The sequence below is a fragment of the Piliocolobus tephrosceles genome, chromosome 1 (assembly GCF_002776525.5).
Source record: "Piliocolobus tephrosceles isolate RC106 chromosome 1, ASM277652v3, whole genome shotgun sequence".
NCBI lineage: Eukaryota > Metazoa > Chordata > Mammalia > Primates > Cercopithecidae > Piliocolobus > Piliocolobus tephrosceles.
This window is the reverse complement of record NC_045434.1, coordinates 169098058-169109426: the sequence shown is the minus strand read 5'-3', so window position 1 is coordinate 169109426 and position 11369 is coordinate 169098058. Positions and strand designations below refer to the sequence as shown.

General features: G+C 58.3%; 1 protein-coding gene across 4 annotated transcripts in view; it reads right to left on the bottom strand.

Moving 5' to 3' along the window:
- Window positions 1-994: 994 nt before the first annotated feature.
- Window positions 995-11369, bottom strand: part of SLC1A7 (solute carrier family 1 member 7) — a 54485-nt gene continuing 44110 nt past the window's right edge. The window contains exons 6-11 of one of the 4 annotated variants that reach the window (XR_002725326.3): window positions 7289-7388; window positions 6383-6616; window positions 4426-4592; window positions 3613-3747; window positions 2705-2807; window positions 995-2037 (exon numbers count right to left, since the gene is read on the bottom strand). Coding sequence is in view for 3 of the 4 variants with exons in the window: in XM_023186971.3 (XP_023042739.1) it covers window positions 1819-2037; window positions 2705-2807; window positions 3613-3747; window positions 4426-4797; window positions 6383-6616; window positions 7289-7388 (1163 nt within the window). In the remaining variant the exon portion in view is untranslated. Of the gene's footprint in view, window positions 2057-2704; window positions 2808-3612; window positions 3748-4425; window positions 4798-6382; window positions 6617-7288; window positions 7389-11369 lie in introns of all 4 variants that reach the window. The other 3 variants (XM_023186971.3, XM_023186979.3, XM_023186988.3) reach the window with 3 other exon arrangements.

The following is an 11369-nucleotide window of genomic DNA, read 5'->3' as shown; positions in this document are numbered from 1 at the left end:
ACAGACTCAATTGCTCAAGGGGTCTCAGAGATGTGACACTGAGAAGGGGCTGGTAAGCCTGTCTGCATGAAGGCAGAATGACTCATTGGATGACATCTGACCTCTCCCAGGTGAGGAGGCCTCAGCGAAGGAAGGATGCTCTCATGGAGGCCTACAGCCCCCAGCCCTGCAGTGGGAGGAGGTGTTCTGGGGTCATGCTCTTCCCAGACTCCTCAGACTCCGCCCCTGGGAGGAGGGCGGAAGGAGTTCAGGAGTGGGGCGCTGGGAGCAGGTGCCCTCCTGACGCTAGTGAACTGGGGGAGGCCTGTCCCCTCCCTGGGCCTCAGTGTCTTCATGGGCATGATGGTGCAAGCCCCTCCAGACCCAGGAGCTGTATCTTCTCCCCAAGGCGTATCTGGAACAGACTGTGTGGGCAGGGCCCTTCTGAGTGCCCTGCAGGCCTCCTGGAGGCAGCCTGGGGTGGGAGAATGAGAGAGACCATCTGGAAATGTCCCTGGGCACGCCCCTCTCTAAAGCAAAACATTCACCACAAGGAGCCAGACTGGGAAGGAAATGTGTTTCATCTTTGGGGACCGATCTCAAGGCCCTGCCTGCAGAGCAGAGCCTAGACCACGGCAGAGAGGTCTGTCCACACTGGACAACGCCCAGCTGCCCTGTGGTTATTGAGATAGGCTCCTGGGTAGGCTAGCTTGTACTCTGTCTTCTGCATGTGACAGCTCAGATAGGACTGTCCTTACTGCAGCCACCAAGACAGGCTCCTCTGCACTCTGGCTGCCCATACACTGGCAGGCCTGTCCACACACTGGCAGCCTAGACAGACCTGTCTACACTCCAGTTACATAGACAAGCCTGTTAGATTCTGGCCACCTGCATAGGCCTGTCCATATCCTGGCTGCCCAGACAGGCCCGTCTGCACTCTGGCTGCCTGTATTAATTAGCCCGGTAGCTAATATATTCGCTGGCTAGCGTAAGGTGTTGAAGCCCACGAGAAGTAAAAAACAAAATAACTTTATTTAGTCAATACTGAATTTGCAAACACAGAAAGGAGTAGAAAACCCGACTCCACTTGGATGCACAGTCCTTTGGGGAGTTCTGACACCAGGGCTCCATTGGCAGGTCCACCAGAGCATCCTGGCTGCACCTCCCTCCCGGAGTCCTGGTTTGCCTACCTATCCGGTGGGAGGCTGACCTGGATGTGTCAGGGGGGCCTTTCAACTCTAGTAAAGACATCTATCTCCACATCCAAGGAGCTTTGCAAGAGACACGTGGAGGGACAGGAGACTGGATGCACTGTGGCCTGGGGAAGGCAGTGGGGCTCAGCCCTGGGCTGCTCCCCTTGGGGAGAGCTACGTGGCTGAGGCCACCTGTTACGGGGTGGGGCCTGGGACTGGACACAGCTACAGGCTGCCCTGTCCTCCAAGAGGAGAGGCGGGGCTTGAAAGATTTGAGTTAGTGTCTTGACCTTAACGTGAGACCTTGGACAAGTGTTTTCGGCTCTCAGGGCCTCAGCTCTGTCATCCAGAAAGTGGGGCCGGATAACCCCTGCCAGCTGCCCTCACTGCGCTCACACCGGGGAAACTGTCACAGCAGGGCCTCGGGCAATGCCGGGCCCATCACTCCCTGGTTGGGGCTCCCCCATGCGGCCTTTCCCTTCTCTGAGATCCATTTTCTGTCAAGCGGGGTAAATTCCAGCCTCTCAAGGGTGAGAAGAATGTGTGGTCCTGGCCCCTGCCGGCTGCTCAGGAGGGTTGGAGAGTTGAGTTCCTGCCTCAGGACCCTGCCCCTGGAGGCCTCGCCTGCCCCTGCAGCTCCACAGGCTCAGACATTGGTCTCCAGCTCACTGATCTGGATGGTGCAGTGGTCCAGACTCACAGCGGGCGGCTCCTCATCCTGCTCCACTTGAACGGGGATGTGGTGGGGGCAGGTGGGGCCCAGGGTGAGCTCGGAGGCCTCGGCCACACTCTTCACACAGCCATTCTGCTGGGCTGCCACAATCTCCTGGAGGCTCACTGGCTTGGTCTCGCAGGGCAGCAGTTTCTGGTGAAGGGAAACAGGCCTTGGTAGCAGCAGGAGGGAACAAGGTTAGACACTAGGCAGGACTGAGGGCCAGTGGGGCAGAATGAGCTCAGGGCTAGGAACCACAAGATGGATTTTCCTACAGACATGCTGTGTGACCTCGGCAGGTCACAGCCTCCCTGGGCTCCTGTTCCCAAGCTGTCCTGCCTCCCACTAGAGCTGCCTTAGTAGAGGAAGGGACTTAATCCACAGGGTCCAACTGGGGAATCAGTGGCTCCCCTGCCTGACCTCAGCTTCTTCTCCATGATGCGGGGACAGCCTTCTCCATTTGCCTGTAGAAGGAGCCTGAAGCCCACACAGCCTGCACAAACCTACAAATGCTCACATCGTGGCTAAACTGGACAGACCATACCTACACTAGAGTGTAAGTTCCACAAGGGCGGGGAATTTTATCATATTTTGTTCCACTGTTCCTCCTGTGTCTGTATCAGCGCCAGCCACGGCGGGTGCTCAATAAATAGATGTTAGAGGAATTAGTCACCCTGTAACAGATGAGGAGACCGAGGCCCAGAGGCATGGAGGGAGGGATTGGCTGGAGGCTGCCCAGCTGGTTGGTGGAAGATCTAGTGCCCTGCCCACCCCGCCTGGCTCCACCCTCCTGGCGGCCTCTGGACCTCACTGCGCTTACCTCAGTGCCTGTGTCCCGAGCAAAATCCTTCCGACATATGTGGGCCATGATCCCCGCTGCCAGCGCATCACCCAGCACGTTAATCATGGTGCGGAAACGGTCCCTGGTGAGCCAAGGTGGGGGATGAGTGGTGGGCACTTGAAGGGGAGCTGGAAGAGGGCAGTGCTCAACCCACCACAGCACAGCACAGCCGGTGATCAGCTGTCATGCAGAGCCTGTAGCCAGATGGCTTCCTGGCTCCTCCCAAGCCCACCCTTTGGCATCATTGAAGCAGTTTCTTGGCATGTAGCTGTGGGTTCGACAGGTCCCCATGCTTAGAAGTGTCAGGCTTGGTTTAATCCTCTGCTGTTTCTGTCCTGAAATTCTTTATAGGTTTTTCTGCTATTTGTTTTTTGAGACAGAGTCTTACTCTGTCACTCAGGCCGGAGTGCAGTGGCGCCATCTCGGCTCACTGAAACCTCCATCTCCCGGGTTCAGGCAATTCTTTTGCCTCAGCCACCCAAGTAGCTGGGATTACAGACACGTGTCACCACTCCCAGATAATTTTTTTTTTCCTAATTTTTAGTAGAGATGGGGATCTTGCTATGTTGCCCAGGCTGGTCTTGAATTCCTGGGCTCAAGGAATCCTCCTGCCTTGGCCTGTAAAAGTGCTGGGACATATAGGCGTGAGTCATCATGCCTGGCCTTTACAGTTTTTGAACTGGGTTCCACATTTTCATTTTTGAACACTGGACTCTGCAAACTATGCAGCCAGGCCTGTGCTGATGAGTAGCACACTCCCATGGTGCCAAGCAGGGCAGTCCCCAGCCTTCTACCCTGGGGAAGGGACTCAGCCCCTCACCCTGATCCTGCTGACCCTGAAGTCAGCCTCTCCCAAAGCGCTAGAGCTGGAGATAAAGTCCACTCACAGAGCCCAGTCAACGGCAATGATGAGGGTGATGTCATCGGTGGGCAGTCCCACGGAGGTGAGCACGATGACCATGGTGACGAGGCCGGCCTGGGGGATGCCGGCTGCCCCAATGCTGGCTGCAGTGGCTGTGATACTGCAGGGGGTGGGAAGGGGAAGAGGAGCAGCAGGAGGGGCGGGGTGCATTGTCAGGGTCTGGCTCCAAGGAAGAGGTGGAGTGTCAGGGCCTCTGGGACAGCCATTTGGGGTGGGGGGGTGGGTAGGAATGCCACACCAGGAAGCTCTCAGGGACAAGTCCCTCCTCACAGTCCTGCAGCCCCATGGACCCCCATTCCTAGCCTCAGGAGAACCCCTGGGGGATGTGCAAACACCTGTGTCTGGAGCTGTGTCTCTGTGGGTTCCAGGAAGCTATATTGCTATGGAGCTGCCCAGGGACTCTGATTGACCACCACGTGGCTCTGCCTGCCTCCCTCTGGGGCCTGGCCTCCAGGGTCAGACCTGTGTGCTTGGCTAGCCTGTGAGGGCTCCGTCAGCCTCAGTCCCACCCCAGCACCCCTTCCTCGGCTCCTGCAGCACTGGCTTCCTCTCTGAGGTCCTGAATCCTGTCCCTGGCCTCTGCTTGCCCTGTGCCCACCAGCAATGCCCTCCCTCCCAGCCTGTCCTCCAGGCTTGGAGCTCCCAGCCCTGGCCCTCTGCCTGCCGTGCCCCAAGCCCAGGTTTGCTCATCTCAGAGACCCCTCAGGCCTCGGAGCCTGGGAATCCTCAAGGCCTCCAGCCCCCGCCCCATCCACACAGGTGCAGTGTCAGGGTGCACCTGATGGTGATGATCTGGCCAAAGTCCAGCTCGTAGTTGTTGACCTGGGCGATGAAGATGGCGGCCACGGCCTCATAGAGCGCAGTGCCGTCCATGTTGATGGTGGCACCCACGGGCAGCACGAAGCGCGCGATGCGCCGGTCAATGTGGTTGTTCTCCAGCAGGCACTTGAAGGTGATGGGCAGTGTGGCTGAGCTACGGTTAGAGGGGCCGGTGTCTGCCCAGCACCCTCTTCCAGGATGGCCAGGGCCTCCGTTGGGAAGCTCACCCCACCCTAGGCAGCCACCCCGCCAGGAGTGTTTGTGCTCCTGCGACACTGCTCCGGCAGGAGGGAAGGACCGCTGGCACTGCAGTGCTCTCACTTGGTTCTTCCTATGAGGGCGGTGTTTGGGTGCATTTTACAGATGAGGAAGCTGACGCCCAGAGGGCGGGGCTGACTCGTGTCACACTGCTGTGCCGAGGGATATGGAAGTCTGAGCAGCAGGGCCCTGGGCCAGGCTGCCTGGGCTTAGATTCCAGCCTCCTGTCAAGTGGCCCTGGCAAGTTCCTGAACCCTGTGCCTTAGCATCTTTGTCCCAAAAAGACCGGGGTCACAGAGCTACTAGGAGGATTAAACGACTACAGGCCTGGACAGCACCTGGCCCGTTGTACCCACTCAGTCGATGGTGACCATGGCTATTATGGTTACTATGTTTGTCATGAGAGTTCCTACTGGCAGTTTTGGGACTAAAACAGGCCGGTGTGGCCCCCGAGTCTTCCTCTCTCCCAGGCCTCTGCCTGGAAGGCCAGTTCTACTCGTCAGAGCCTCTCAGGAGCTCCAGACTTGTTGGGCTCGAGGCTGCGGTTCCTGCTGGCAGGAGATGGCCAGGGGGCTGGTGGCTCTGGCAGGCTTGGCCCCTGGCATGGGAACTGGCATGTTTGGGGCTTTGTCCTGCCCCCGACCCCCTATCCTCAGGAGGGTGTTCCTGGCAATGGCTCCTGGGCTTTCCTTCACTGGAATCTGCTCCTCCTGAGTCCTGCAGGAGGTGAGTCTGCTGCCAAGGGTGGGTGTCATATGACTGCCGCGTACAGAGGCCTGCAGGGCATTTTACAGATGGGGAAGCTGAGGCCCAAGTGAGGGCTGGAGGGAAGAGTGAGGACTTCAGTGCCAGAAAGATGTGGGTTAAGTTCCTGTGACTCCCTTAATGTGGAGCTCAGACACTTGCCGTGGGGAGAGCCACCCTGCCTTCACAGCACTAAATGCTCCATGAGGGACCACTTCCTTCCTGTCCCCTCTACCAACGACGTGGTTTCCACAACTCTGAATTCCCGAGGTCTCTGCACTGGGCTGTGGTTTGGGATCCTTGAGGCCAAGTGCTGGCTCACCTGGCCCAGCCTGGCAAGGAGGAGCTCAACCTCCACAGCAAACCCGTGAGCTGGAAGCTGGAATCTCCCCCAGTTTGTGCATGAGGAAAGCAATGCCCAGGCACAGCAAGTGTATGACAGAGCCATGGCTCAAATCAAGTCCCTGAGGTCTAGCAACACTGCCAAGGTTGTGACAGGGCACCCAGCCAGGACATCCCAGCAGCAGTGGACGGGCCCAGCTCCTAGAGCAACGCAGGGCCCGACTGCAGGAGAAGCACCTTGTGGGGCAAAAGGCAGCATTGCTGATGTGATTTCCCACAGAATCCACTGCATTGTGTGTCTGCCCTGGCGCGGAAGCTGCCCCCATAGGGACTCAGTGAGCTTGAGGACTGGGGCCATCGGGGACGGGGAGGCCTCGAGAGAGGCCGAAAGTGTCCCCCCCCGCCCCCGCCCTGTCGGTCTTGTTACCCTAGCACCAGCCATCCCCGTGTTTGTGAGGTGGGCCACACTGGTGCTTTGGTGGTTCTGTGGCTATGAACACATGACGACTGGCCAGACGGACAGGACTCAGCCCCTCCCAGCTCCCCATCGTCCTGTCCGTCCCCGGGGCTACCTGGAGGAGGTGGCCAGCGCGATGAGCAGGGCCTGCAGGATGCCGCGGATGAAGACAATGGGGTTCTTCTTGGTGATGAAGAAGTAGAGCAGGGGCAGGATGAAGAGCCCGTGGAGCACCAGCCCGCACACAACGGTGACCGAGTAGAAGCCCAGCTTCTTGCCGACGGCCCTGGGGTCATCCATCTCCAGGATCTTGCCGGCGATGAGGAACACAATGCCGAAGGGGAAATACCTGGGGGCGGCGGGGCAGCCAGGCTCAGGAACCAGGCAGGCAGGCACACCTCGGCCCCAGGCCCACATCGCTGCGCGGCCTTTTCCCTGAGCCTCCTTGGGCTCCTGCGAGGACAGAACGAGACTGGGCCAAGGTGCCCGGCCCAGGCTCAGCATATGGCGTCCTTCATACCGTTACCTCCACCGCCCCAGCCCCAGACAACCTCTGCCACTCCTTCCCCCGCCCTGCCTTCAGGAGGCCCCCATTTTAGGCCCAACAACACCAGAGCCTACACCAGTGCGCCCGGGCAGGCCTACCTCTGCGTTCCCCACTGAGCTCCTGAACTCTGAACTCTGGACCAAGGAATAGCAGCTGGTTCTCACCGCCAGCTTTCCTTTCTGCAGAAGCTGAGCTGGTAAGTCTCCACATGATGGAGAAACTGAGCCCAGGAGAGCAGCAGAGCCGGGCTGAGCTCTTAGACCAGGCTGGAAGGGGCAGGGGGCCCAGGGCTGGAGCCAGGCCTGGCTGGGGCTGGGGGACCCATGGAAACACATGTAGCTCCGGAGGCCCTGGCCCAGGGCTGAGCCTGGGCACAGCTTTCTGCTCACTTTAGGGGAGAAGAGGGTGGGGTCATGTCTTCCCTCCATCCACCCAGGGTTGGCTGGGGTGAGGTGGGTAAATGAGGAGGCTTACCACACAGCCACTGCCACAATCTTCATGACCGACTCATTGAGGCACTGGCAGAAGCTGACCAGGGGGGCCCCGCTGTCACCCATGCGGCCCAGCATGATGCCTGCGGGTCACAGACACAAGAGCATGTCACGGATGCCCCATGCGGGGGTGCAGGCACACTGTGGTAAAGCAGGGACAGACCCACAGGCCCACGTGGGTCTCAGCATGGCTGGCTTCCCAGCAGCGTTGATGCTCCAACACTCCCCCCACCCTTCTCTCCCTCTCTCCTCCCCCACTCCACCATCGACCCCACAGTGCTCTCACGTCTTCCTCCTCTCTCACCTTCCTCCACGAAGCAGCCAATGTCATCTCCTCAAGATAAAAATGCTCCCTGCCAAGCGCACCCTGGCTTTGCTGTGCACTTAGGCCATGACAAGCTCCCCACTGCCTCACCCAGCTTGATGCCTCAGCCCCACTCGAGTGGGCCCTGCCTGCCCCTCCCTCCTTCTCCTGCCCATCTCACTGTGCCCTGGCACCACTGGCCTTCTTTAAGTTTCTGGAAGGAGGGAGTCCAGCTCTTCACTGCCTCAGGGCCTTTGCACAGGCTGTTTACAATGCCCCAGGCGCTGGCTGCCCGCTCTCCAAACAGCTTGGAAGCCATCCCCACTCCCCTTTGCAAACGCCCACTTATTCTTCAGTATCTCACCTCTTGGGGCCTATTACAACATAACTGTCTGGGTTTTTCCCCGTCTCCTCTGCGAGGTTAGCTCAGCAAGAGCAAGAACTGCATCTCCTTAGCTGGAGCATGCTAGATGCACAGTGATCCATGGTGAGTGAGGACTAAAAGCCCTCCCTGATGCTCCTGGTACCTCCCCCGGCATTCCAGGCCTTCCTCCCCAGCTCGCACACACCAGGAAAGGGTGGTGTGGGAACAGCTCCGTGGGGTGAGCTCCATCAGGCCAGTCCTGAAACACAGACTGAGTGGCTGCCCTGGCTCCTGGTGAGACCGACGAGGGGAGCAGGGCACCCTCTGCAGCTGCCCTCTGAGGCCCACTGTCATGGGGCTGGGGCTCAGCCAGGGAGGCAGGGTGGGATTCAAACCGTGGCCCGTGGGACACCAGAGAAGGGCTCTTTCCCTGTCCTGAGAAGCCTGAGCCACACAGTCCTTGGAGCAGCTACCCTGTGGTAATGGGGTGAGGTGGGGGCCCTGCCAGGGTGGGTAGCAGAGGTGGAGTTGGAGGTGACCCTGGGCCTACCCCTGTCCACCTGTCTTCCTGCCACCTGGCTGATGTGGAGCCAGATTCCCCTGCCGGCTCCACCCTCCCCAGGCTCCACCACCACCACGCACCGGCTTCCTGCCCCTCCTCAGGCCGATTTGGATTTTCCCAGGGGCATCCAAGGACTGGCTGCTGGGAGCCAGTGTGCATGGAACCCTGATGTGGTGAGGCGGCTCCCTCACGGCAGGGCCAGCAGGACCTTAGCACCAGCCACATCCCAGGGACAGGGTGGGGAAAGGAGGCTGGGTTGTGGGAACCAAAGAAAGCCCTGCTCGGAGCCGCTGTACAAGTGTGCTCACTCATACACGTGGGCAGACTCTGGTATCTGTGCCAGCAGGCACAGGCACCGGCACATGTGGGCATTGACAGGCCCAGGCACACACAGAAGCAGGTGCACACAGACACAGGCACAGAAAGACCAGGCACATGCTGATGCGGGGACGCAGGGATGCAGCTGCACACAGACGTGAGCACAGGCAGATGTGGGCACACGCAGGCATGAGCACACACAGACACAGGGGCACATAGACACAGGCACACATAAGCCAGGCGCACGCTGATGGGGGAACACAGGGATGCAGGTGCACACGCACAGACACAGGCACAGACAGGCCAGGCACACGCTGATGCGGGGACACAGAGACATACGTGCACACAGACACAGGCACTGGCAGATGTGGACACACGAAGGCATGAGCACACACAAAGCCACACACTGCCTTGGTACACTCACACCACCTTGGTACACACACACTCCACCTCGTTACACTCACACTACCTCGGTGCACTCACACAACCCGCCTCGGTACGCTCACCCTGTTTCAGTACACTCACCCTGCCTCAATACACTCAAGACACCCCGCCTCGTTACACACAATATGCCTCGGTACACTCACACAACCTGCCTCGGTACACTCACACACCCCGCCTCGGTACACACACACAACTCGCCTCGGTACACTCAACAGCCTCGGTACACTCACACACCCCCACCTCGTTACACTCACACAACCCACCTCGGTACATTCACCCCGACTCGGTACACTCACACTGCCTCAGTACACTCATACCGCCTTGGTACACTCACACAAACTGCCTTGGTACAGTCACACTGCCTCAGTACATCCACACACATCGCCTCGGTACACTCACACAACTCGTCTCAGTACACTCAACCACCTCGGTACACTCACACTGCCTCGGTACACTCACACACCCCCACCTTGTTACACTCACACACCCCACCTCGGTACGTTCACCCTGCCTTGGTACACTCACACACCGCCTTGGTACACTCACACACACCGCCTTGGTATACCCACATGCTCCACGTCAGTACTTTCACACACCTAGCCTCAATACACTCACACACCCTGCCTCGGTACACTCACAACCACGCATCCATACACTCACACACACTGACTCAGTACACTCACACTATCTCAGTACACTCATCCCATCTCAGTACACTCACATACCCTGTCTTGGTACACTCACACCACCTTGCTACACTCACACATCCCGCTTAGGTACACTCACGTACCTCGCCTTGGTACACTCACACACCCCGCCTCAGTACACTCACACACACAGCCTCGGTATACTCACATACCTTGCTTCATTACAAGCGCACACCCTGCCTTGGTACACTCACACACTCCACCTCAATACACTCACACAAGTTGCCTTGGTACACTCACATAACTCTCCTCAGTACACTCAACTGCCTCGGCATACTCACACACATCGCCTTGGTTCACTCACACACCCTGCATTGGTACACACATACCCTTTCCTTGGTACACCCACACACCCCGCCTCGGTACACTTACACTGCCTTGGTACACTCACACACTCTGCCTCATCACACTCACACTGCCTCCTCAAGACACACACCTCGCCTCAGTACACTCACTTCTCTGTGATGCACTCACACAGACTGCCTTGTTACACTCACACCACCTTGGTACACCCACACAACCCACCTCGGTACACTCACACACCCCACCTCAATACAGTCACCCCTGCCTCGGTACAGTCACACTGCCTCGGTACACTCACACTGCCTTGGTACACTCACACATCCCACCTCAGTACATTCACACAACTTGCCTTGGTACACTCACACAACTCTCCTCAGTACACTCAGCTGCCTCAATACACTCTCACACCCCACCTTGTTACACCCACACACCCCACCTCATTACACTCACACACCCCACCTTGGTACACTCACACACAACACCATGGTGCAATCACACACCCCGCCTAGGTACACTCACACACTCTGCATAGGTACACTCACACACACCACCTTGGTACACTCACACACCTGCCTTGCTTTGGTACACTCACATTGCCTGGGTACACTCACACACCCCCGCTTTGGTACACTCACCCCGCCGTGGTACACTCACACACCTTGCCTCAGTACATGCACACTGCCTTGGTACACTCGCGCAACCTGACTCGGTACACTCTCACAACCCGCCTCAGTACTCACACACCCCACATTGGTACTTTCACATGCCTTGCCTCAATATACTCACACACCCTGCTTCAGGACACTCACAAACCATACCTCTGTACACTCACACACACTGACTTAGTACACTCACACTGTCTCGGTACACTCACACCACCTTGGTACACTCACATATCCCGCCTAGGTACACTCACACATACCACCTTGGTACACTCACACACTCGCCTCAGTACACTCACACACATCACCTCGGTATACTCACACGCCCTGCTTTTGTACACACACACACCCCCCACCTCGGTACACTCACCCCACCTCAGTACACTCACACAGCATGCCT